Genomic DNA, 27,308 nt, shown 5'->3' with positions numbered 1-27,308 from the left:
TGATTTCTCCGAAAGCTTGGTGCACATGTGACAAGTGACATCATTGGACTCGACAAAATCCAGAGGCCACGACACAAGTCACTATTCACTTCATACCCAACAAACTTGTTAACAATCCATGACCCACACACAATGCCCCATCTATGAGGGCGGGGGAGGGGAGGTCATGAAGTTGTTTGGGGGTGGGGGGCGGCTGGGTGGGAGAAGGTCTTAACCTGTGAGGGTGAGCTCTGTTCTGTCTGGAGCAGCCTCAAAAGGCAGAGTCAAGATGGCGACCGAGGCGGTCCGGAGGTAAGCGCTCTCCCTGCTTTGGACGGCCTGCTCCCCCGCCGCCCGCTCCCAGAGCGATGTGTTCGGCGAGTCGGGCAGAGGCAGCGCAGCAGCGACGACGACCCGCTACAGCACGTCGGCTGGCAGCTCCTCGGCGGGAAGCTCACATTCCAACTGGGAGGAGGGGAGCCGGGCATGGCGGCCAGAGGCCAGACCATGAGCGGGAGAAGCAGGCCCCAGGCCGTCGGACCGTGGAGCCGGCGACCGTGAGGAGGAGGCCGCGGCGATCGGAGCTTATACATCTCGACGATGTGTTCGGCGAGTCGGACGGAGGCAGCGCAGCAGCAGCAGCTACGACGACCCGCTACAGCACGTCGGCCGGCAGCTCCTTGGCGGGAAGCTCGCAGTCCGACTGGGAGGAGGGAGAGCCGGGCATAGTGGCCAGAGGCTGGACAGTGAGCGGGAGAAGCAGGCCACCACATCGTGGAGCCGGCAACAGCGAGGAGGCCGCGTGTCGGAGCGGCTGAGGGACATCGCGTTCCCACTGTCATTGGATGCAATTGAATTTACTTTTTCTGAACATGGCGCTGGAGAATAGCGACGTGTCTCTGTGAGCTCCCACAGCTTATTGTGGGAGTGATCGGGGAGTAAGCATTCCATTGTACTAGTTACATATGGCAAATAAAAATTGAAATTGACTGCAAAGTAACCAATTATGTAGACAGGGAGGATTGAATTACACATTCCAGAGAAACTGCTGGATGTGTCACGTTCTCCAAGGGGACCAATCAGCAATCAGGTCTCGTCATAAGAGATTAGCGTGCAAAATTAAGGCACATGGGATTGGGGGAAAGGTATTGATTTGGATAGAGAACTGGTTGGCGGACAGAAAGCAAAGAGTTGGAATAAACGGGTCGTTTTCCGAGTGGCAGGCAGTGACTAGTGGGGTACCGCAAGGATCGGTCCTAGGACCCCAGCTGTTCACAATATATATTAATGATCTGGACGAGTGAATTGGATGTAATATCTCCAAATTTGCAGACGACACAAAGCTGGGTGGGAGGGTAAGCTGTGAGGAGGATGTCGTGAAACTCCAGTACGATTTGGACAGATTGGGTGATTGGGCAGAAACATGGCAAATGCACTATAATGTGGATAAATGTGAGGTTATCCACTTTGGTGGCAAAAACAGGAAGGCAGATTATTATTTGAATGGCAATAGATTGGGAGAAGGGGAAGTGCAAAGAGACCTGGGTGTTCTTGTGCACCAGTCGCTGAAGGTAAGCATGCAGGTGCAGCAGGCGGTTAAGAAGGCAAATGGTATGTTGGCCTTCGTAGCAAGAGGGTTCGAGTACAAGAACAAGGATGTCTTGCTACAGTTGTACAGGGCCTTGGTGAGACCGCACCTTGAGTATTGTGTGCAGTTTTGGTCGCCTTACCTGAGGAAGGACGTTCTTGCCATGGAAGGAGTGCAGCGAAGATTCACCAGGCTGATACCTGGGATGGCAGGAATGACGTATGAGGAGAGATTGTGTCGATTGGGCTTATACTCACTGGAGTTTAGAAGATTGAGAGGGGATCTCATCGAAACTTATAAAATTCTGTCAGGCCTGGACAGACTAGATGCAGGAAGGATGTTTATGATGGCCGGGGAGTCCAGAACCAGGGGTCATAGTCTAAGGATAAGGGGTAAGCCATTTAGGACTGAAATGAGGAGGAATTTCTTCACCCAGAGAGTGGTGAACCTGTGGAATTCTCTGCCACAGAGGGCGGTGGAGGCCAGTTCATTAAATATATTCAAAAAAGAGTTGGATGTATTTCTTAAGGCTAAAGGGATCAAGGGATATGGGGAGAAGGCAGGGACAGGGTACTGAATTTGGATGATCAACCATGATCTCATTGAATGGCAGAGCAGGCTCGAAGGGCCGGATGGCCTACTCCTGCTCCTATCTTCTATGTCTATGTTTCTATGTCATCAGAACTTTGGTGTTGTGAATAGACACGTCCATTAATAAAGGACAGCCAGCATAGATTTGTTAAAGGCAAATCGTGTCCGAGGTAGCATGGGATGTGTGAGACTTTGTCCAGAATGTATATTGAAGTGAAGTTCCTTTTCTCCAAACCTGACTTAATGGCCATCTTTGGTTTAACAGCTTGATGTTTCCTGTTACAAAGGAACAGGAGATGACCTGGACAATCTTAAATAGATAATGTGAACTTGCTAATAGTTGCTAATGTGTTAGTTTCAGTGCCTCTATTGTTCTGACCAATCTGCCATTAACACCTCACAGGGGATGACTCCCAACCCGTCTGTTTTCGTCCTACTCCACCATTGTCCCATAGAAACATAGAAGCTAGTCCCAACTAATCTCCAATATTAGCATATCTTAATCATATAATGACCCCGAGATGTTATGATTAACTTTGATGGGACACCTGACAGAGCACATTGTAACAACAACAGAAAATGCTGGAAAAACTCAGCAGGTCAGGCAACATCCGTGGAGAGAAATTTAAGCTGACGTTTCGGGTTGGACCCTTCTTCAAAACTGGAAAGAAAAGAAACTAGATCGAAGGCAGGGCTGCGATCGGACAAAAGAATAAAAGAAACAAAAGAAGTAAAAGAGATTAGAAGCTAGACGAGATGGTAATAGGCTGGGATTGGGTGTAAAGTGTACTGGCAGGGCAAAGGATAGCTGCCAGGTGTGAGAGAGAAACAAAAGGGGAGGGGGGGGGGGGAAAGGAGTGGAACAATTACAAGAGAAAATGAAGTGGGGGCCGAGCTTATGATCTGAAATTGTTGAACTCGATATTGAGTCCGGAAGGCTGCAGACTGCCTAATCGGAAGATGAGGTGCTGTTCCTCGAGTTTACGTTGAGCTTCCGTGGAACAATACAAGAGGCCAAGGACGGTGAGGTCCGAGTGGGAATGGAGCGGTGAATTAAAATGACAGGCGACCGGAAGCTCAGGGTCACCCTTACGGACTGAACGGAGTCCCTGGGGGAGGGGAGAGAGAGAAAGAGAAACTGGGGAGGGGAAGAGAGAGAGAGAGACTGGGAGGGAGAGAGAGACACAGAGAAACTGGGGGAGGGGAGAGAGAGAGAGAGAGAGACTGGGGAGAGCGAGATGGAGCGAGAGAGAGACTGGGAGGGAGGGAGCAAGAGAGACTGGGAGGAGCAAGAGAGAGTGTGAGTGAGTGGGAGGGAACCTTTCACCCCACCAGCCTCCACATTCAACGGATCATCCTCCGCCATCTCCAACCTGATTCCACCACCAAACGCATCTTCCCCTCCCCTCCCCTTTCAGCATTCCGTAGGGACCACGCCCTCCGAGACACCCTAGTCCACTCCTATCACCCCCAGCACCCCTTCCCCTGGCACCTTCCCGTGCAAGCGCAGATGCAGCAACACCTGCCCATACACCTCCCCCCTTCCCACTGTCCAGGGCCCCAAACACCCCTTCCAGGTGAAACAGCGATTTACTTGTACTTCTTGCAATCTAGTATACTGTATTCGCTGCTCACGATGTGGTCTCCTCTGCATTGGGGAGACCAAACGCAGATTGGGTGACCGCTTTGCGGAACACCTCCGTTCAGTCCATAAGGGGGACCCCGAGCTTCCGGTCGCCTGTCATTTCAATTCACCGCTCCACTCCCACTCAGACCTCACCGTCTGCGGCCTCTTGCATTGTTCCACGGAAGCTCAGCGTAAACTCGAGGAACAGCACCTCATCTTCCGATTAGGCACTTTACAGCCTTCCGGACTCAATATCGAGTTCAACAATTTCAGATCATAACCTCGGCCCCTATCATATTTTTATATATTTTTTATCCACACTTTTGCTTTGTGACTTTTCCTTTTTTCTCTCTCTCTCTCCCACATGGCAGCTGTCTCTCACTCTGCCGGCGCATTTCACACTTCACCTAGAGCCAGTCTGTGTCGTTACCTATCCGACTACTATCTCGTCTCACCTTGAATATCTCTTCTTTCATCCCCTCCCCCATTTCCCAGCCCCCAAACTGCCTTTTGTTTCATTTCCTGCCTTTTCTCTCAGTTCTGTAGAATGGTTTCGACCCGAAACATTGACTCTATTTCTCTCTCCACGGATGTTGCCTGGCCTGCTGAGTTTTTCTAGCATTTTCTGTTGTTATTTCGGATTTCCAGCATCCGCAGTATTTTGCTATCGTATGCTTTTAAGTGGTTGCTGTTGTTGCCCTGCCCATCTGGGGCTATCTTGCCATGTCGGAGCTCCGAGCAGAACGCTTGTTTTGGGAGTCTCGTATCGGGCATGCGGACGATGTGGCCCGTCCATCGGAGCTGATCGAGTGTGGTCAAAGCTTCGATGCTGGGGATGTCGGCCTGAGCGAGAACACCGACGTTGGTGCGCCTATCCTGCCAATGGATTTGCAGGATCTTGCGGACACCCTCAAAGCCTCCTTGGAAAAAGTGCAACTTCCCCACCGACACCTGGGAATCCCTGGCCCAAGACCGCACAAAGTGGAGGAGACGCATCCGGGAAGGCGCCGAACACCTCGAGTCTCTTCGCCAGGAGCAAGCGGAAGCCAAGCGCAAACAGCGGAAAGAGCGCAAGTCAACCCAAGCACCCCATCCACCCGCCCCTTCAACCACCGTCTGCCCCACCCGAGAGCGACTGTAGGTCCCGCATTGGACTCATCAGTCACCTGAGAACTCATTTTTATAGTGTGGAAGCAAGTCATCCTCGGTTCCGAGGGACTGCCTAAGAAGAAGGTTGTTGTAAAATTTGCCCATGGTCAAAAAAGGTTGCGCTCAAAAGGAGTTTGTGGCCCGCTCAGTACCAAAAAAAATTAATTAGAGGGAACCCTGCTATCCACGTCCTTGCCCATTCCCTTTAATTATTACTTGATAAATATTAATCTTTTCTTTCAAAGACCAATATGGATATGGATACTGCTTCCACCACTGTTTCTAGCAAGATATTCCATGTGTGGTGAAGGTACTCCCACCGTGCTGTTACGGGGGGAGTTCCAGGATTTTGACCCAGCGACGATGAAGGAACAGCAATATATTCCAAGGCTGGATGTTGTGTGACTTGGAGGTGGTGGTGTTCCCATACGCCTGCTGCGCATGTCCTTCTAGGTGGTAGAGGTAGCAGGCTTGGGAGGTGCTGCCAAAGAAGCTTTGGCGAGTTGCTGCAGTGCATCTTGTAAATGGTACACACTGCAGCCACGGTACGCCAGTGGTGGAGGAAGTGAATGTTTAAATTGGTGGATGGGGTGCCAATCAAGCGGGCTGCTTTGTCTTGGATGGCATCGAACTTCGAGTGTTGTTGGAGCTGCACTAATCCAGGCAAGTGGAGAGTATTCCATCACACTCCTGACTTGTGCCTTGTAGATGGTGGAAAGGCTTTGGGGAGTCAGGAGGTGAGACACTCGCCGCAGAATACCCAGCCTCTGACCTGACCTGCTCTTGTTGCCACAGTATTTATGTGGCTGTTCCAAGTTAAGTTTCTGTTCAATGGTGACACCCCACCCCACCCCCCACCCCCAAGGATATTGCTGGTGGGAGATTTGGCGATGGTAATGCAGTTGAATGTCAAGGGACGGTGGTTAGACACTCGCTTGTTGGAGATTGTCATTGCCTGGCACTTGTGTGGCGCGAATGTTACCTGCCACTTATCAGCCCAAGCCTGAATGTCATCCAGGTCTTGCTGCATGCGGGTGTAGACGGCTTCATTGTCTGAGGAGTTGCGATTAGCACTGAAAACTGTGCAGTCATCGAACATCCTCACTTCTGACCTTATGATGGAGGGAAGGTCATTGATGAAGCAGCTGAAGATGGTTGGGTCTAGGACACTGCCCTGAGGAACTCCTGCAGCGGTGTCGTGGGGCTGTGATGAATGACCTCCAACCACCACAACCATTTTCCTTTGTGCTAGTTGCCCTCTAGTTACCAACTCACCAACCAGTAAAAATAGTTTTTCCCTATTTACCTTATCAAAGCCCCTCATAATTTTAATCTCGCTTATGAAACTTCTCTTAACCTTCTTTTGATTTAATGAAAACAGGTCCAGTTTCTCCAGTCTCCCCTCAAAGCCTCTTCTGCCTAGTATCATGCTGGCTGCCGTTAATTAACCCATTCAGTAACCAAAGAAGTAAAACACTCAACAATCAAAAAACACTCACTCTACTTTTCGTCTTCCCACTTCACCAATAAATGCACAAAAAAACTTCAAGTATACGCCGTGCGAATGCTGCGTGAGTACGATTACTGAGATCACATGCCTAATAATGGTGTCTATTACTCTTTATTTACTAATCAGAAATGCAATTAGCTACATGTGGCTAGTGGCTAATGTATTGGACAAAACTGCTCTTTTGAAGCTTTCCTACTACCAATATTAGGTTATAGTTACCCGGTTTATCCTTTTTGCTTTTATTTATAAAGACAGCTTTACAATCCTCTGGCATAACTTCCATATCCAAGGATGTTGTGAAAGTCAATTATTTCCATGCTGACTTCCCTCAGCATTATACAAGGCAACAGGCCGCAGTGCCATTTATGATTTCACCAACTTTTCAGCGCTGCCTCCATAACTATTGTTATCCTATCCAATTGTTGCAGCTGCTGCTCTTGTATCTTTCCATTTCTAATATCATTCTCGTGTGCAAACTGAAGCAAAGTATTAATTTATTATGCCTTCTATATCTTCATGAGAAGATTTCCTTTCTCATCTCTAATTCTCTCTAGTCTTTATTATTTTACTTTTCAAGAGTCTAAGATCCTTTACTATTTCTCTATGTGCCCTGCAACCTTTTTTCATACCTCCTCTCAATTTTTCTAATCATTCTGGTTTCCCCTCATTACACCATCACTAACATAACTATTTAAGTCAGTCATACCTTTTCAGCCTCCCTTGTGTCATCAAACAGACGTCTCTGTCGTCGAGCAGGAATTGGCTTTGCCGTTTCCCATGCCTCCACCCACATGTTACCAGGGATTTTCATTCTGGGACTTAACTCTCCCTGGAGAACCTTGTCACCTGCTTCATCGGTGAATTCTTCCTCAATATAGTCACGTGGAGAGTACCACCTCACAAAATCTTCCAGACAACAGCCAGGGTTCGCAGCCTAAGAAAAAAAAATCAAGTGGGTCACAAAATAATTTTTCACTGTAAAGTTACATTATTTCCTTTAAGATGTACTCCAGATTCACCGGCCGCAGCAGCAGCGAAAGCGGCCCTGGGTGAAGACTGAGCGCAGAGAACGGAAAAGTGAGAAAAACCACAAGGACGTCACAGGCAGTAGCAGCGGCCCTGGGTGGAGCCTGAGTGAGGACGCCGAGGATTTAAGCAGCGGCAGAGCGAGCGAGGCCCAGACTCACCGGCACCGGCCCTGGGTGGAGCCCTGAGTGCGGTTTAAACAGAGTGCTGCGATTTGGGAATTGGTTCTTACTTTACACCAAGGAAAGAGTCCGAGAGCGGGAGCAGTCAAACAACAACAACTGCAAAACCGCTAAAGTGACGTCACATCCAGGGAAGGAGCTGATTGGTAAGTAGGACCTGGTGAGTATTTCTACAGTCCAGTCGTTGAAGTAAAAGTAAGATCTCCCAGATTAGAGTAAGTAGTGTTTAAAGGGAAGTAAGGTCCCTAATATTCTTTAATTTAAAAAGTAAAGGGAGTAAATTAAGGGTAAAACATGGCAGGGCAGCTCGGCTGCGTGGAGTGCTCCTTCTGTGCTATGTGGGAAGTCAGGGACACTTTCGGTGTCCAGGGCAAACACGTGCAGGAAGTGTCTCCAGCTGCAGCTACTCGAAATCCGCGTTTTGGAGCAGGAGCTGCAGCTGGAGTCACTGTGGAGCATCCGCGAAGCTGAGATCTTCATGGATAGCACGTTTAACGAGGTGGTCACACCGCAGATAGAGTGCACAAGCAGACAGGGAATGTGTGACCGTCAGACAGAGTAAAGAACTAGGAAGCGAGTGCAGGAGTCCCCTGGGTCCATCTCACTCTCCAACAGATTTTCCGTTTTAGATACTGATGGGGGAAGATGGTTTCTCAGGGAAATGCAGCAAGAGCCAAGTCCGTAGCACTACGAGTGGCTCAGCTGCAGAGGAGGGGAGGAAAAAGAGTGGGAGAGCAATAGTGATAGGGGATTCTATCGTAAGGGGAACAGAGCAGTGGGAGTCTTTCAGAAAGGAAATAGAGAGAGTACTACGCCAACATGTTCCTGTAAAGGTCAAGGGTGGGACCAACAAGCCCAGGGAACCCTGGATGTCAAGAGATATACAAGAATGGATTAGGAAAATAAGGGAGGCTTTTGGCAGATACAAAGGACTAAAAACAGTGGAAGCCCTAGAAGAGTATAGAAAGTGCAGGGGGGTACTTAAAGAAATTAGGAGAGCGAAGAGGGGCCATGAAAAAACATTGGCGGGCAAAATAAAAGGAAAATCCCAAGGTGTTTTATATAAGTATACTAGCTGGGGAGCCCCGCGTTGCGAGGGCAATTTTGGGGCGCTTGGTCTCCCTGCCCCTGTGTGTCCCCCCTCTCCCTGTCCTATCCCTCCCTCCCCTCTCTCCCTCCCCTCCCCTCCTCTCCCTCCCCTCCCCTCCCCTCCTCTCCCTCCCTCCCCTCCCCTCCCTCCCTCCCCTCCCCCACCCCCTCCCCTCCCCCGCTCCCCTCTGTCCGGCCCCTCCCCCTGCCTAGCGCCTGAGGTCCAGTGCCGTTGCGATAGCGGCCGTGCGGGGCCTAGCGCTTAAGGCGCGGTCGGGTTCTGAGGCCGGGACGGACCGGAGCTGAGGTCCCCCGCGTATCGCGCGGCTGATGGACGGCTGCTGCGGGCGGCGCATGCGCGGTCAGTGCGGGCGGTGCATGCGCGGTTGGCGCATGCGCAGTCAGTGCGGGCGGCGCATGCGCGGTCAGCGCATGCGCGGTCAGTGCGGGCGGCGCGAGGCGGCCCGCGGGGAGCAGGCAAGGGCGGCTTGGCGGCCGTTAGCGAGCGGGAAACTTCGGGCGGCCCGCCCACGCTCAGTCCGCGACACCGTGAAACCTGAGAGGGGGAAGTAGAGAGACAGAGAGGGAAGAGGAGAAGGAGAGAGAGGGAAGAGGAGAGAGGGAAAAGGAGAAGGAGAGAGAGGGAAGAGGAGAAGGAGAGAGAGAAGGAGAGAGAGAGAGAGAAATTTTTTGAGCTTCAGGCCCCGAGTCCCCCCTGCGCGAGGGTGAGGAGGAGGGGGGGGGGGGGGGTTGCTAAACACAATATAAAACTCAAATAAATTGTTAATTAATTCCCTAACACATAATTCAAATATTTACCTTACTTCCCTAACACACTGAAAGTGTGGGGAAAAAATCGTGAAGAATCAAGATGGCGGCCACTCGCCTCAGTTCAGAAGGATAAGGCCCGCCCACACACGCACCGATCGGTCGACCGGTCAGGTTACCGAAGCGTAGAATTGGTCAATCGTCGAGTCACTCGACACTCAACTGTAGGAAGGAACCCGCCGTCCGATTGGTCGACCTCGACGTCACACGGTCGCTAATGAGATGCTAATGAGCGGAAGGCTGAAAGTTTTTCGGATACCGCGGGCGCGGTTTTTGTCCGGCCGAAACGTAAATACGCCTATGACTGGTCCAGAATCGCAAGCTTTCTTGAGGCGACGCGCGCGTCGGTACGCTCTATAACTTTCAAACGTATAGAGAACGGACAGACAGACATCGGGACAGACAGACGAGCTCTTTTATATATATATATATATAGATTAAGGGCAAGAGGATAACCAGGGAAAGAGTAGGGCCCATTAGGGACCAAAATGGCAATGTGTGTGTAGCACCGGAAGATGTAGGTAAGGTTTTAAATGAATATTTTGCATCTGTGTTCACTATGGAGAAGGACGATGTAGGCATAGAAATCAGGCAGGGGGATTGAGATATACTTGAACAAATTCGTATTGAGAGGGAGGAGGTACTAGCGGTTTTAGCGGGCTTAAAAGTGGATAAATCCCCAGGCCCAGACGAGGTGTATCCCAGGCTGTTGAGTGAGGCAAGGGAGGAGATTGCAGAGGCTCTGACACAAATTTTAGATCCTCTCTGGCCACAGGGGAGGTGCCAGAGGACTGGAGGACAGCTAACGTAGTACCATTATTCAAGAAGGATAGTCGGGATAAACCAGGGAATTACAGGCCAGTAAGCCTTATATCAGTGGTAGGGAAATTATTGGAAAAAATTCTGAGGGACAGAATTAGTCTCCACTTGGAGAGGCAAGGATTAATCAAGGATAGTCAGCATGGCTTTGTCAGGGGGAGATCATGTCTAACCAATTTGATTGAACTTTGAGAGGGGGTGAATAGGTGCGTGGATGAGGGTAGTGCAGTTGATGTAGTCTACATGGACTTCAGTAAGGCTTTTGACAAAGTCTCACATGGGAGACTGGTCAAGAAGGTAAGAGCCCATAGGATCCAGGATATGATCTAGACGAGGGAACTAGAATGATCTAGACGAGGGAACTAGATGTAATACCTCCAAGTTTGCAGACGACACAAAGCTGGGTGGGCGTGTGTGCTGTGAGGAGGATGCCGAGAAACTCCAGTATGATTTGGACAGGTTGGGTGATTGGGCAGATGTACGGCAGATGCAATATAATGTGGATAAATGCGAGGTTATCCACTTTGGTGGCAAAAACAGGAAGGCAGATTATTGTCTGAACGGCAATAGATTGGGAGAAGGGGGAAGTGCAACGAGACCTGGGTGTCCTTGTGCACCAGTTGCTGAAGGTAAGCATGCAGGTGCAGCAGGCGGTTAAAGCGGCAAATGGTCGTTGGCCTTCATAGTGAGAGGATTCGAGTACAGGAGCAAGGATATCTTGCTGCAGTTGTACAGGGCCTTGGTGAGACCACATCTTGAGTATTGTGTGCAGTTTTGGTCACCTTATCTGAGGAAGGATGTTCTTGCCATGGAGGGAGTGCAGCAAAGATTCACCAGACTGATAGCTGGGATGGCAGGAATGGCATACGAGGAGAGATTGGGTCAATTGGGCTTATACTCGCTGGAGTTTAGAAGAATGAGGGGCTCTCATTGAAACTTATAAAATTCTAAAAGGACTAGACAGACTAGATGCAGGAAGGATGTTCCCGATGGCGGGGAAGTCCAGAACCAGGGGTCACAGTCTAAAGATAAGGGGTAAGCCATTTAGGACAGACCTGAGGAGGAAGTTCTTCACCCAGAGAGTGGTGAACCTGTGGAATTCTCTACCACAGAAGGCAGTTGAGGCCAATTCATTAAATATAGTCAAGAAGGAGTTAGATATATTTCTTAAGGCTAAAGGGATCAAGGGATATGGGTAGAAGGCAGGGACAGGGTACTGAGTTTGGATGATCAGCCATGATCTCATTGAATGGCAGAGCAGGCTCGAGGGGCCGAATGGCCTACTCCTGCTCCTATCTTCTATGTTTCTATGTAGGGCAATTTGGCACATTGGATCCAAAATTGGCTTAGTGGCAGGAGGCAGAGGGTGAAGGTCGAAGATTGTTTTTGTGACTGGAAGCCTGTGTCCAGTGGTGTACCGCAGGGATCGGTGCTGGGTCCTTTGCTTTTTGTAGTGTATATTACTGATTTAGATATGAATGTAGGAGGTATGATCAGTAAGTTCGCAAAGGACACGAAAATTGGTGGGGTGGTAAATAGCGAGGAGGGAAGCCACAGGCTACAGGACAATATAGACGGGTTGGTCAGATGGGCAGAACAGTGGCAAATGGAATTTAACCCTGAAAAGTGTGAGGTGATGCATTTTGCTAGGACTAACAAGGCAAGGGAATACACAATGAATGGTAGGACCCTAGGAAGGACAGAGGATCAGAGGGATCTTGGTGTGCATGTACATAGATCCCTGAAGGCAGCAGGACAGGTAGATAAGGTGGTTAAAAAGGCGTATGGGATACTTATATTCTATGCCTCGGCTAATGAAAGCAAGAGCAGGGAGGTTATGATGGAGCTGTACAAAACGCTAGTTAGGCCACAGCTGGAATACTGTGTGCAGTTCTGGTCGCCACACTGTAGGAAGGATGTGATTGCATTGGAGAGGGTGCAGAGGAGATTCACCAGGATGTTACCTGGGCTGGAGCTATGAAGAGAGACTGGACAGGCTGGGGTTGTTTTCCTTAGAGCAGAGAAGGCTGAGGGGGGACCTGATTGAGATGTACAAAATTATGAGGGGCATAGATAGGGTAAAAACAAAGGAACTTTTCCCCTTAGTAGAGGGGTCAATAACCAGGGGGCATAGTTTCAAGGTAAGGGGCAGGAGGTTTAGAGGGGATTTGAGGAAAAACTTTTCACCCAGAGGGTGGTTGGAATCTGGAACTCTCTGCCTGAAAGGGTGGTAGAGGCAGGAACCCTCACAACATTCAAGAAGCATTTAGATGAGCACTTGAAACGCCATAGCATACAAGGTTACGGACCAAGTGCTGGAAAATGGGATTAGAATAGACAGGGCTTGATGGCCGGCACGGACACGATGGGCCTCTTTCTGTGCTGTATAACTCTGACTCTATGTAGTCGTTATCACTCTGCAAATATTTTATTAGTAAACCTTTGCAATAAAAGTCAGTATATTTTTGCTTTCATCGATTACCCTTCTCTCCAAAGGGTTACTAACTCATACTGTTGTACAAGCACCAGTAGCCCTCCATTAATATGCCCAAGCAACCATTTCACACTGCTATGAACCTTCAATGTTTTATCCACAATGAGCCCCAAGTCCTCTCTTGCTCTGTAACTTTACCAGTTGCCTCTGCACATCCACATGCTTGGAGTTACCCAGACTCAAATGCATAACATTGTTTTGTACACTTTATTTAGAAAAATAACGAGTGAACTACTCAAAGCATACACAACCAAATTCTCTGCATAATGTATGCAACTATAATCTGTTGTGCAGAAATCTCAAGTGTACATTCCCCAATCATGTGCACACCATTTATTCTTGCAGTACATTGTGCTATTGCAGCTCTGTTCCTGCACAATTCTAGCTTATAAAAAAATGCATTTTATTTAGGAATCAAACTTCTGTAGGAATTATATCATAGATGCACAATGTTTTTCTGTGATGCTGTACAATCCTGAATGTACCACAGGAATAGGAACAGTATCCAAAGCCTTTCCTTTCCACCAAATGATTTCTAAGATCGGGTAGTATTCCCCTACAGTTGCAGACTAAGAAGATTGACATTCTCAAAAGGTATTTTACCTTAAAGGACTCCATGTCTGACAGCAAACAGGCGCTCTGCATTCTAGCACGTAGGTGTGCTCCTTCAGCGGACGTCCCCAATTTAGCTAATACCTCCGACTGTTCTTCTAATAAATCTTCTGTCATTGGTGCTGGCTCCTGACAGGAAGAAAGATTTCAGTAAATTAAAATGCTGATTTAAGATTTGTTCCCTGTGACAGTCGGGGGTGGGGGGGGGGGGGGGGGGGAGGAGAAGAGCCTGTCAAACAGCAAGAAAATACACCTTCATAGTTTGACCCAGACTTTCCATTAATTAACAATTTGGATATTACACAAGACTGGACTATGAAAAAATCTAATAAGTAATTTCATTGGCTTTACAATGGACCTTTGCCAAAAATTGTCCATTTGGTGGTGGGCATAGGTTACAACCCTAATCAACTGAGATCAAGAAAACAGCCAAGTGATCTGCACTCAGGCCACTACCAAAGCTACTCTTAATAAAGCACCAGGATGTACACATGGATGGCATATGTTCCCTTTAAGCTGCAGCGCTCTGCAGGTGACGCACAGCCAGTGAGCTGCCTTTTAAATAGAAAAACCATGCATGTGTGGACTTCTGAATGGCCCGTGCAGCCTGTTAAAGGGGCCACGCGGGCCAAAAAAAAAATTAGAGGGAACAACAATTTTCCACCCCATGAGAAAGAATCTAGAGTTTCCACTTGGTTGCTTCGCACAGAAACACAGCGGAGATTGAAATTCAAACTCAAAGGAGAATGTGGGGAACCACAGCCACAAAACTGAAGTCCTTCTACCCTGTGGATTGGTGATTTACACTGTGCAGTTTGTGGCTACAGTTTTCACTGAAAATGATCTTGTCTCATTGATATAAAATAACCCCACCAGTAGCTTGCTCATGAGATTTAAAAGAATTCTGCTTAACATGACCCCGGAGTAAAAGTTATTCCATTATATATTATCCAAATATAATACATCTGGTAAAATAAATTTCCAATTTTTAAAAAGAAAGACACTACCATAATGATCAATGAATATAAGGCAACATTCCAAACATTCTATACCAGAGGTCTTTAAAATGACATGGGGAGAGGGAATGGAAAATTTAATAGTGGCATTGTATCAAAAGGCTTTTTCACACTTTGAGGAATGTGGTTGGTTCCTTCTTCTAAATGTATTTTTTTGAAGAGATAGTGACATGCATGGTGTGTGTTTATGAATGGGTGTGATTTTTCATTTGTTATTGTTTAGCAATTGGAAAATTTGCACTAACATACATGCTTTGCACCCTACAGGTATTTTCCCACAGCATGTGGACATGTCATACACAAGAAAGCTTGCGTGTTTGCATCTTCTTCATATCTAATTTTTTTATTTGGAGCCAAGGTCGTTTTTCTCTTCCCTCCCCCCAACACCACATTCCAAGCTTCCATTTTCAAAGATGTACCATACATCTTTAGCAGAAGCAAGCCCCAAAAATAGGTAGCATTTTCCCCCTATCATCAAATTGAACATAACACGACGAAAATCTGTTTGTCCACACTGTACTCTAGAAGACAAATGGAACGAATAGAGATGTAAAGTTAAAGCATTCAGAGAAAATTCATGGGACTCCATCAGTGCCACAACAAAAAGCTCCCCTTTTGCATGGTTATTTGAGTCTATAACTTGAATGACTATATCATCAAGAACAGTCACATAATTTTGATATCTTATAAATGCCATCTGAACACAAAATATTTTACTATGGCAAAGATCTTCTTTCTGAAAATTAATTTCAGATTTCTTCCCTTTCCATTTTCCAATCGGCTCCTTCCACAACACAATCCGCAATTGAGAAGGCGACCAGCTTGTTCCCCAGCCTGCACTTGTGCTACTTAGGGTAGAGCAACAGCCAGCTGAAGCAATTTTTAACATTTCTCTTCCCTTCTCTGATAAAGTGCCTAGCCTCCACTCTTCTTCTCATAATAATGTGGCTAAGATAGAGAACTTAATATTTGGATCGAAGCTGGAGAAAAGATTAGTTAAGTCATGGCCAGACGATACCACTTATGGCCCTAAAGGAAGAGGATGCAGTGACCATAATTCACATTAAAAGCTACTAAAAATACAGTGGCCATTATTCATTTAAAAGAATAATCAAAGCAAATGAAGAAACTTGAGATGTGAAATAATTTGAATAGGAAAAACAATGCAGTAAAATAAAACTGAATTACATTAGAGACTAGTAAAGAAAAATAACTTGTAGTTATAAGTGCATTATCACATCTCTCAGGAACTTCACATATAATGAATTTAAGTGTAGTCAATATTGGTACATAGTGGAAGCTGGCAGTCATTTTTGAATGGCAAGGTCCCACAAACAGAAATTTATCTTTTAATTTCCCCCCCACCATAATGTTGCATTAAGGAAGAATTTATATTCAAACACAAGATAGCTGCCTGTCCTTCTTTGACTAATCCCCCAGGATCTTTGACATCCACCTGAATGACCAGACAGGGCAAAAGTTTTAAAGTTTCATCTAAAGGATGGCCATCTCAACAATGCAGCACTTGCTTATAACTACAGGATGGGAGATCTTAGATTATGTGCTCAAATCCTGGAAAGAAAGAATGAACTTGCATTTATATAGCACCTGATCAGCACATCCCAACAGTCTTCACATCCAATGAATTATTGTTTATGTAACTGCAAATGCGATTGATAAACAGTTAATTTTTTTGGTGGTTTCAAAGATATGTTTGCCAGGGCACCAGGAGGACATCCTACTCTTCAAATAATGACATGGAATCTTTTATGCCAACTTGAACCACAGGAACAGGCAAATAGGACCTCATTATAACATGTCATCTAAAGGATGTCACCAGCAAAGTACTCCCTCAGTGCTGCACTGAAGTGTCAAACTGAATTATGTGAGAAAGCTCTGGAAAGAGCTTAAATGCACAAACTACTGATTTAGGCGAGAGTGCTAGGAGAATATTTTCTAGCCATACTGTGGCCTTGAACCAATAACCCAGAAAATAGTTTGCTCGGGTGGGATTTGCAGAGTCTTGAGATCACCAACTTCAGACAGGCAGAAAAATATTTGATGTGGATGGGAAGGGAAACAATTTTGCTTTTCTGAAGTAGCTTTTGCACAATGATCAAACAACTAACGTCAAAAAGTAAGATTTCTATCTATTTAGAAACTTATATCGTCAGATAAAGAAGATTTTATTCCCCAGCACTCTCCTCAAAGCAGCAATTGATGCTGGGATTTGCTTGACGTACAACAACCGACTCAGTGTTCGCTAATCCAACTGGCCATTCCTTGTCAGTGAGTCTGTCAATAGCTCATTGCCTTGGCGGAGGGTGAGGAGGCTAAACAAGACAAGCCCAATTCTGCCTTTATCCAGCATCCACTCTGATAGGGGTTGCTGCATTGCAACCAGAAACCCGGACGATTTTTTCCACTCCAAATCCTGGAGATGCCGAGGACAAATTATGATGGATCCCACTATTTTTGTATCGCTCATCTTTTCTCAACTTTCCTGGTGGTTTTAGAAGTTCACTTCTTCTATTATTGTCAGTAAATCTTAGCACTACATTTTTTCAGGTGATTTATTATGTCACAGGAAGATTTCTTGACTGTAGACAAGATGTATAATGGGGCCTTTTAAGCCATTAGTAGTTCTTGATCCATCTAGATCTAATTTACACAATAGTAATGACATGGAAGCTGGGCCTGCTAATATATGTAGTATATATATATACACACACAAGAATAAATCTCACATTATCTGAACAACAAGTTGAAATCTAAATACTACATTCTGAGGGTATAAGTGACAATTTTGAAATTTGCAGATGACACGAAACTTGAGGATGTTTGGGTAGGATTTCCACTCCTGACTGCTAAATATAAACGCAGCTATAAAATGTGAGGAAGATTAGTAATAGATTTCAAGAGGACATAGACGGGCTGGTGGAATGTGCGGACACGTGGCACATGAAATTCAACGCAGGAAAGTATGAGGGGATACATTTTGGTAGGAAGAATGAGAAACAATACAAGGTAAATGGTACAATTTTAAAGAGGGTACAAGAAGAGAGAGACCTGGGGGTGTTTGTGCACAAGTCTTTGAAGGTGGCAGGACAGGTTAACTAAGCAGTTGATAATGCATATGGGATACTGGGCTTTATAAATAGAGGCACAGAGTATAAAAGCTAGGAAGTTATGCTAAACCTATATAAAGCACTAGTTCGGCCCCAGCTGGAATATTGTGTCCAATTTTGGGCAACACACTTAAGGAAGGGCATGAAAGCTTTGGAAAGGGTACAGAAGAGATTTACTAGAATGGTTCCAGGGATGACTGAGTAGAGTTACGTAGCTAGACTGGAGAAGCTGGGGTTACATAACAACATAAGAAATAGGAGCAGGCCATTCAGCCCCTCAAGCCTGCTCTGCCATTCAATAAGATCATGGCTGATGATCTACTGCAATTCCCTTGATTCCCTTAATATCCCAAAATCTATTGATCTCGGACTTGAATATACTCAACGACTGAGCCTCCACAGCCCTCTGGGGTAGAGAATTTCAAAAATTCATCACCCTCTGAGTGAAGGAATTTCTCCTCTTCTCAGTCCTAAATGGCTGACCCCTTATTCGGAGACGGTGACCCCTGGTTCTAGACTCCCCAGCCAGGGGAAACATCCTCCTTGCATCTACCCTGTCAAGCCCTGTAAGAATTTTGTATGTTTCAATGAAATCACCTCTCATTCTTCTAAACTCTAGAGAATATAGGCCTAGTCTACACAATCTCTCCGCATAGGACAATCCCCCCATCCCAGGAATCAGCCTGGTGAATCTTCATTGCACTCCTTCTGTGGCAAGTTTATCCTTCCTTAGGTAAGGAGACCAAAACTGTACACAATATACCAAAGAGATAGAGAGAAGCTAAGTTAGTGGGCAAAAACCTGGCAGATGGAGTTGAATGTGGGAAAATGCAAGGTTTTCCACTTTGGTAGGAAAAATAAAGCAAATTATTTTTTAAATGGGGAGAGATTACAAAATGCTGAGATACAGAAGGATCTGGGGGTCCTTGTAAATGAATCACAAAAAGTTAGCATGCAGGTACAGCAAGTAATTAGGAAGGCAAATGCAGTGTTGGCCTTTATTGCAAAGGGAATGGAGTATAAAAGTAGGGAAGTCCTGCTACAACTGTACAGGGCGTTGGTGAGACCATGCCTGGAGTACTGCGTACAGTTTTGGTCTCCTTATTTAAGGAAGGATATACTTGCATTGGAGGCAGTTCAGAGAAGGTACACGAGGTTGATTCCTGAGATGAAGGGGTTGTCTTATGGAGAAAGGTTGGGCCTGTACTCATTGGCATTTAGAAGAATGAGGGGATCTTATTGAAATATAAGATTCTGAAGGGGCTTGACAGGGTAGATGCAGAGAGGAGGTTTCCCCTCGTGGGGGAATCTAGAATTAGGGGGCATAATTTCAGAATAAGGGGCAGCTTTTTAAAATCGGAAATGAGGAGGCATTTCTTCTCTGAGGGTTGTGAATCTTTGGAAGTCTCTTCCGCAGAGAGCTGTGGAGGCTGGGTCATTGAATATACTTAAGGTAGAGATAGACAGATTTTTGAACGATAGGGGAGTCAAGGGTTATGGGCAGCGGCCAAGATCAGATCAGCCATGATCTTATTGAATGGCGGAGCTGGCTCGAGGGGCCAAATGACCTACTCCTGCTCCTACGTCTTATGTTCTTATGTATGTATAGGTGTGGTCTCACCAGGGCCCTATATAATTGCAGTAAGACACCTTTACTCTTATACTCAAATCCTCTTGTGATAAAGGCCAACATGCCATTTGCTTTCTTAATTCCTTGCTGTATCTGCATGTTAACTTTCAGTAATTTGTGTACAAGGACACCCACGTTCCTCTGAACACCAACTTTTCCCAATTTCTCACCATTTAAAATACTCTGCTTTTCTATTTTTCCTACCAAAGTGGATAACTTCACATTCCTCCACATTATATTCCATTTGCTATGTTCTTGCCCACTCACTTAGCCTGTCTATATCCCCTTGAAGCCTCTTTGCATCCTCCTCACAATTTACATTCCTACCTAGCTTTGTATCATCAGCAAACTTGGAAATATTACATTTGGTCCCCTCATCCAAATCATTGATACAGATTGTGAATAGCTGAGGCCCAAGCACTGATTCTTGCAGTACCCCGCTAGTTGCAGCCTGCCAACCTGAAAATGACCCGTTTATTCCTACTCCGTTTTCTGTCCGTTAACTAATCCTCAATCCATGCTAGTATATTACCCCCAATCCCATGAGCCCCAATTTTGTTTAATAACTTCTTGTGTGGCACCTTATCGAATGCCTTCTGAAAATCCAAATACACCACATCTGCTGGTTTCCCCTTATCTATTCTGCTAGTTACAACCTCAAAAAACTCTTAACAGATTCGCCAAACATGATTTCCCTTTTTGACTCTGCCCAATTCTATTATAATTTTCTAAGTACCCGTTACCATGTCCTTAATAATAGATTCTAGCATTTTCCCTACTACTGATGTTAGGCTAACTTTTCTGTAGTTCCCCGTTTTCTCTCCCTCCTTTCGTAAATAGTGGGGTTACATTGGCTACCTTCCAATCCGTGGGAACCGTTCTAGAATCAATGGAATTTTGCAAAATGACAACCAATGCATCCACTATCTCTATAGCCACCTCTTTCAAAACCCTAAGATGTAGGCCATCAGGTCCAGGGGATTTATTGGCTTTCAGTCCCATTAATTTCTCCAGTACTATTTTTTTTTTTACTAATACTAATTTCTTTCAGTTCCTCATTCTCACTAGACCATTGGTTCTCCACTATTTCCGGGAGTATTTTTGCGTCTTCTTCCGTGAAGACAGACAAAGTATTTGTTTAATTTCTCTGCCATTTCCTTATTTGTCATTATAATTTCTCCTGTCTCAGCATGTAAGGGACCCAGATTTACTTTCGCTAATCTTTTCCTTTTTACATACCTATAGAAGCTTTTACAGTCTGTTTTTATGTCTCTCACTAGTTTACTCTCATTCTATTTTCCTTTTCTTTATCAATTTATTGGTCCTCCTTTGCTGAATTCTAAAATCCTCCCAATCCTCAGGCTTACTGCTCTTTTTGACAACATTATAAGCCTCTTCCTTTGATCTAATACTATCTTTAACTTCTCGTTAGCCACGGTTGCACCACTTTTCCTGTGGGGTTTTTGTGCCTTAAAGTAATGTATATTTGTTATAAATGATGTATGAATTCTTTAAATGCTAGCCATTGTTTGTCTACCATCATACCTTTTAATGTAGTTTCTCAATCTACTTTAGCCAACTCGCCCCTCATACCAACGTAGTTTGCTTTGTTTAAAGTTAAGACCCTAGTTTCGGATTTAACTAAATTACTTTCAAACTTAATATAAAATTCTATCATATTATGGTCACTCTTCCCCAAGGTTGTTTTCCTTAGGGAAAAGCGTTCTCCTTAGAGCAGAGAAGGCTAAGAGGAGATTTGATAGGAGGTGTTTAAAATCATGAAGGGTTTAGATAGGGTAAATGAAGGGAAACTGTTTCCAATGGCTAAAGGGTCGATACCAGAGGGCACAGATTTAAGGTGATTGGCAAAAGAACCAGAGGCAGCATGAGGAAAAACATTTTTATGTAGTGAGTGGTCAGGATTTGGAATGTACTGCCTGATAGGGTGGTGGATACAGATTCAATAGTAGCCTTCAAAAGGGAATTGGATAAATACTTGGAGAAAAAATTGCAGCGATGGGGCAGAGCAGGGGAGTGAGACTAACTGGATTAACTCTTCGAAAGAGTCAGCACAGACTCGATGTGCCAAATTGCATCCTTCTGTGCTGTACTATTCCATGACTCTATGGCACACTAACATAGATGCCTTGTGTAAAAGACTCCTGTTGGCAAAATTCAGATGATGCGCTATCAATTACTCATAAAAGACTGAGAGTTAAGAGAGTAACTAAAGGCTTTTATTAACAAAAGAATGAAGGTCTGCCTCGAGTGGTCGACCGGTCCAGAAATACAAAGGGCTGGGGAGCAGTCACCTTTATACTAGGACTTGTGGGAGGAGTCAGCCGAGGCATGTCCAGGCATGTACACAGTGGAATACAAACAGTGGTTTACCACATTCACCCCTTGTTTAAAATTGAGTCCGGCGGGGTGAAGTGTATTAAAAGTTAGTGTATTGGAGTCTCTCCGGAGGTCTTGTCTGCCGCTGTGATCGGCGTGGCGACGGCAGGGGTAGTGGAGCTTCCGGCGTCGAGTCCTGCGTAGGCTGTGGCACAGGCGTGTCGTCCTCGTAGATGTCGAGCGGGTCGCGGGGCCCAGGCCTGCCGTCTGCTGGGGCTGGATATCGGAGGGTGGGGTGGGGGGGGGGGGGGGGGCAGTGAGTTACTGTGGCCCCCGAGGGTGCAAGGTCTCTTATGGAGACTGTGTCCTCCCGCCCGTCCGGGTATGCAATGTAAGCATACTGGGGGTTGGCGTGGAGGAGGTCGACCCTCTCGACCAGGGGGTCCGTTTTATGGGTCCTCACGTGCCTTCTCAGTAGGACCGGCCCTGGGGACGTCAGCCATGGCGGTAGCGATGTCCCCGATGTGGACTTCCTTGGGAAGACAAACATTTTTTCATGAGGGGTGGCGTTAGTGGCAGTGCAGAGCAGTGACCGAATAGAGTGGAGCGCATCGGGGAGCACATCCTGCCAGCGGGAGGTTGGAAGGCCCCGAGACTTTAAGGCTAGCAGGGCGGCCTTCCAAACTGTCGCATTTTCTCTTTCCACCTGTCCGTTCCCCCGGGGGTTGTAACTGGTGGTCCTGCTTGTGGCAATACCCCTAGTTAGCAGGTACTGACGGAGTTCGTCGCTCATAAACGATGAGCCCCGGTCGCTATGGATATAGCTGGGGAAACCGAACAGGGTGAAGAGGTCGTTCAGACATTTAATGACCGTGGCACTGGTCATGTCCGGGCAGGGGATGGCGAACGGGAAATGGGAGTACTCATCAATAATATTGAGGAAGTACACATTGCGGTCGGAGGAGGGGAAAGGCCCTTTAAAATCAACGCTCAGGCGCTCGAAGGGGCGAGTGGCTTTTATCAGGTGGGCCCTGTCTGGTCTATAAAAGTGCGGTTTGCACTCAGCGCAGACTTGGCAGTTCCTGGTCATGGTCCTGACCTCCTCAATAGAGTAAGGCAGGTTGCGGGCCTTGATGAAGTGGAAGAACCTGGTGACCCCCGGGTGGCAGAGGTCATTGTGGAGGGCCCGCAGTCTATCGATCTGCGCGCTGGCGCAGGTGCCACGCGATAGCGCATCCGGGGGTTCATTGAGCTTCCCGGGCCGGTACAAGATCTCGTAACTGTAGGTGGAAAGTTCGATTCTCCACCTCAAGCTCTTGTCATTTTTGATTTTGCCCCTCTGCTGGTTGTTAAACATGAAAGCAACTGAACGTTGGTCAGTGAGCAGGGTAAATCGTTTTCCGGCCAGGTGGTGCCTCCAATGACGCACAGCCTCCACAATCGCCTGGGCCTCCTTCTCAACAGCGGAGTGTCTGGTCTCCGGGCCTTGGAGGGTTCGTGAAAAGAAGGCCACGGGTCTCCCCGCCTGATTGAGGGTAGCGGCCAGGGCAAAGTCGGACGCGTCGCTTTCCACCTGGAAGGGGATGGATTCGTCCACTGCGTGCATGGTGGCTTTGGCAATGTCTTCCTTGATACGGTGGAAGGCTAAGCGGGCCTCTGCCGTCAAGGGAAAAGAGGTGGACTTGATCAGCGGATGGGCCTTGTCCGCATAGTAGGGGACCCACTGGGCATAATAGGAGAAAAACCCTAGGCACCTCTTCAGGGCCTTGAGGCAGTGGGGGTTCCATAAGGGGACGCATCCGGTCGGGGTCGGGGCCGATGACTCCGTGTTCCACAACACAGCCAAGGATGGCGAGGCGGTTTATGCAGAATATGCACTTCTTGTTATATGTCAGGTTTAGGAGTTGGGCGGTGCGGAGGAATTTTTCGAGGTTTGCGTCATGGTCCTGCAAGTCACGGCCGCAGATGGTCACATTGTCCAGATATGGGAAAGTGGCCTGCAACGCATTTTGATCTACCATCCGGTCCATCTCCCTTTGGAAGACGGAGACCCCGTTGGTGACGCCAAAGGGAACCCTAAGGAAGTGGTAGAGGCGGCCGTTTGCCTCAAAGGCAGTATACTGGCGGTCCTCAGGGCGGATGGGGAGCTGGTGGTACGCTGATTTCAGGTCAATGGTCGAGAAGACGCGGTACTGCGCGATCTGGTTGACCATATCAGCTATGCGGGGGAGTGGGTAGGCGTCCAGCAGGGTGTAGCGATTTATTGTCTGGCTGTAGTCGATGACCAGGCGCTGCTTCTCGCCGGTCTTCACGACCACAACCTGGGCTCGCCAGGGGCTGGTGCTGCCCTCAATAATCCCTTCCTTCAGGAGCCGCTCCACTTCGGTTTTAATGACAACCCTGTCCCCGGCACTGTATCGCCTGCTCTTTGTGGCGATGGGCTTACAGTCGGGGGTGAGGTTAGCAAACAGTGGGGGGGGGGGTGACTCTGAGTGTGGAGAGGTTGCACCTGGTGCGCGGCGGGCAATTTGGGAGCTGCTGGCTGCGGACTGTGAGTGGGGGTAGGGGTCCACCGTACGCCATCGTAACACTTTTAAGGTGGCACTGAAAATCTAACCCCAGCAGGACGGCAGCGCAGAGGTCGGGCAGGACCAGAAGTTTAAAATGATCGTACACGGTCCCGTCTACTACGAGTGTCACTACGCAGTAGCCGCCGATGTCCGCCGACTGGGACTCGGAGGCCATAGAAATCTGCTGGTGCGCAGGCAGGACTGGGAGAGAGCAACGCCGCACCGTGTCGGGGTGGATGAAGCTCTCCGTGCTCCCAGAGTCAAAAAGGCAGATTGTATCGTGGCCATTTACCTTAATGTCCATTGTGGAACTGGCCAGCTGGTGCGGTCTCGCTTGGTCCAGTGTAACGGATGCCAGCGTAGGGGTCGGTGTGTCGCTGCGGGTATCAGATGAGGCGGTGTTGGGGGCCTGCTGCGTTCCGGCTGTCGTCCAAGATGGCGGCGTCCATGATCCCCATGTGGCTGGAGGCGTCCAAAATGGCTGCTGTACCGGTGGTTCGCACATGGCCGGGGAGGCCCAAGATGGCGGCCCGCATGGCCCACACGCGGCGCTGCTGGGGTTCGGGGTGGCTTTGGCCCTGCAGACGTTAGCGTAGTGTCCCTTCTTCCCGCAGCCCGAGCAGATCGCGTTTTTCGCCGGGCAGCGCGCTCTGGGGTGTTTTGCCTGGCCACAGAAGTAACATTTCTGGCCTTGGGGCACTGCTGTCTGGCCTTGGGACACTGCTGCGGTAGTTGGGCCGTTGCTGGGGTGTGGCTGGGGTGGCACGGCGCTATGAGGCGGTCCTACCGTGTCCCAGGCTGTCATTCCCCGCGGCGTCCACGGTGCAGAGGAGTAGGCACCCATGCCCCGGTAGGCTGCATCCAATGATAGTGCGAGTTCAGAGGCCTTGTTGAGGTCGAGGTCACTCTGCTCCAACAGTCGCTGTCGGGTGTAATTGGATCTGTGGCCCGCTACAAAAGCGTCCCGGATAAGTTCCTCTGTGTACACGGCGGCCTTTACATCCTTACAACCACAGGCCCGGCCAAGCACAGACAGTGCCTGAAGGTATTCCACGGTCGATTCCCCAGGTTGTTGTTTACGACTCCCCAGAAGGTGCCTGGCGTACACTTCGTTCACTGGGCGCGTGTACTGGTCCTTGAGGAGCTTGATAGCGTCCGCGTACGAGGTCGCGTCTTGGATGACCGAGTACACTCGGTGGTTCACTTTGGAGGTCAGGACATCCAGTTTGTCCTCGTCCGATTTGATTGCTGCGGAGGCGGTCAGGAATTTTTCGAAACACTTAAGCCAGTGAGTAAACTTGGTGGATGAGTCCGCCTCCCGATGATCTAAGTCCAGGCATGCTGGTGTGAGGATCTTCTCCATTATAAAAATTTTGTTAATAAAATTGATGCGCTATCAATTACTCACAAAAGACTGAGAGTTAAGAGAGTAACTAAAGGCTTTTATTAACAAAAGAATGAAGGTCTGCCTCGAGTGGTCGACCGGTCCAGAAATACAAAGGGCTGGGGAGCAGTCACCTTTATACTAGGACTTGTGGGAGGAGTCAGCCGAGGCATGTACACAGTGGAATACAAACAGTGGTTTACCACATCAGAGTACAGATATTTTCTTTTTTGAGAATTCTACCAAACCATTAAATTTCATGTACAAATCCTCGCAATTAGGTGGGAAGACTATTTTGAGTTAATACAAAAAGGAGGAAAAATGCTTTAATTTTTTTTTATTTGCTTATGGGATCTGGGCGTTGCTGGCAAGGCCAGCATTTATTGTTGCCCTTGAGAAGGTGGTGGTGAGCCGCCTTCTTGAACCGCTGCAGTCCGTGTGGTGAAGGTACTCCCACAGTGCTGTTGGGTAGGAAGTTCCAGGATTTTGACCCAGCGACAATGAAGGAGCGGCGCTATACTTCTAAGTAAGGATGGTGTGTGACTTGGGGAAGAACTTGGCGGTGGTGGTGTTTCCATGCGCCTGCTGCCCTTGTCCTTCTAGGTGGAAGAGGTCACGGGTTTGGGAGGTGCTGTCAAGAAGCCATGGCGAGTTGCTGCAGTGCATCTTGTAGATGGTGCACACTGCAGCCATTGTACGCCGGTGGTGGAGGGAGTGAATGTTTATGGTGGTGGATGGGGTGCCAATCAAGCGGGCTGCTTTGTCCTGGATGGTGTCCAGCTTCTTGAGTGTTGTTGGAGCTGCACTCATGCAAGCAACTGGAGAGTATTCTATCACACTCCTTACTTGTGCTTTGTAGATGGTGGAAAGGCTTTGCGGAGTCAGGAGGTGAGACACTCACTGCAGAATACCTAGCCTCTGACCTGCTCTTGTTGCCACAGTATTTATGTAGCTGGTCCAGTTAAGTTTCTGGTTAATAGTGACACCCAGGATGTTGATAGTGGGGATTCGGCAATGGTAATGCCATTGAATGTCAAGAGGAAGTGGTTAGACTCTAGCTTGTTGAAGATATTCATTGCCTGGCACTTCTGTGGTGCGAATGTTACCTGCCACTTATCAGCCCAAGCCTGAATGTCGTCCAGGTCTTGTTGCAGGCGGGCATGGACTGCTTCATTATCTGAGGAGTTGTGAATGGCGCTGAACACTGTGCAGTCATCAGCGAACATCCCCATTTCTGACCTTATATTGGAGGGAAGGTCATTGATGAAGCAGCTGAAGATGGTTGGGCCTAGGACACTGCCCTGAGGAACTCCTGCAACGATGTCCTGGGGCTGTGATCATTGACCTTCAACCATCACAGCCCTCTTCCTTTGTGCTAGGTATGACTCCAGCCAGTGGAGCGTTTTCCCCGATTCCCAATGACTTCAGTTTTACTAGGGCTCCTTGATGCCAGATTTGGTCAAATGCTGCCTTGATGTCAAGGGCAGTCACTCTCACCTCTGGAATTCAGTTACTTTATCCATGTTTAGACCAAAGCAGGAGACAAATGTCGGGAGCCGAGTGATCTTGGCGGAATTCAAACTGGGCATCCGTGAGCAGGTTATTGGTGAGTAAGTGCTGCTTGATAGCACTGTCGACGACACCTTCCATCACTTTGCTGATGATTGAGAGTAGACTGATGGGGCGGTAATTGGCCGGGTTGGATTTGTCCTGCTTTTTGTGGACAGGACATACCTAGGCAGTTTTCCA

The 27,308-nt window shown here is 47.7% G+C and overlaps 1 protein-coding gene across 6 annotated transcripts in view; it reads right to left on the bottom strand.

Moving 5' to 3' along the window:
* Positions 1-27,308, bottom strand: part of rab3gap1 (RAB3 GTPase activating protein subunit 1) — a 120,430-nt gene that overhangs the window by 30,538 nt on the left and 62,584 nt on the right. For all 6 annotated transcript variants that reach the window (XM_085986628.1, XM_085986630.1, XM_085986629.1 and 3 more), the window contains 2 exons: positions 13,486-13,623; positions 7,151-7,378 (listed from right to left, as the gene is read on the bottom strand). In XM_085986628.1, coding sequence (XP_085842754.1) covers positions 7,151-7,378; positions 13,486-13,623 — 366 coding nt within the window. The remainder of the gene's footprint in view (positions 1-7,150; positions 7,379-13,485; positions 13,624-27,308) is intronic.

Source organism: Somniosus microcephalus, chromosome 4 (assembly GCF_052327205.1).
Source record: "Somniosus microcephalus isolate GS21.2 chromosome 4, FLI_Smic_1.0, whole genome shotgun sequence".
Classification (NCBI taxonomy): Eukaryota; Metazoa; Chordata; class Chondrichthyes; order Squaliformes; family Somniosidae; genus Somniosus; species Somniosus microcephalus.
Note: the sequence above shows the minus strand (reverse complement) of the source record. Positions and strands in the feature narration are given on the sequence as shown.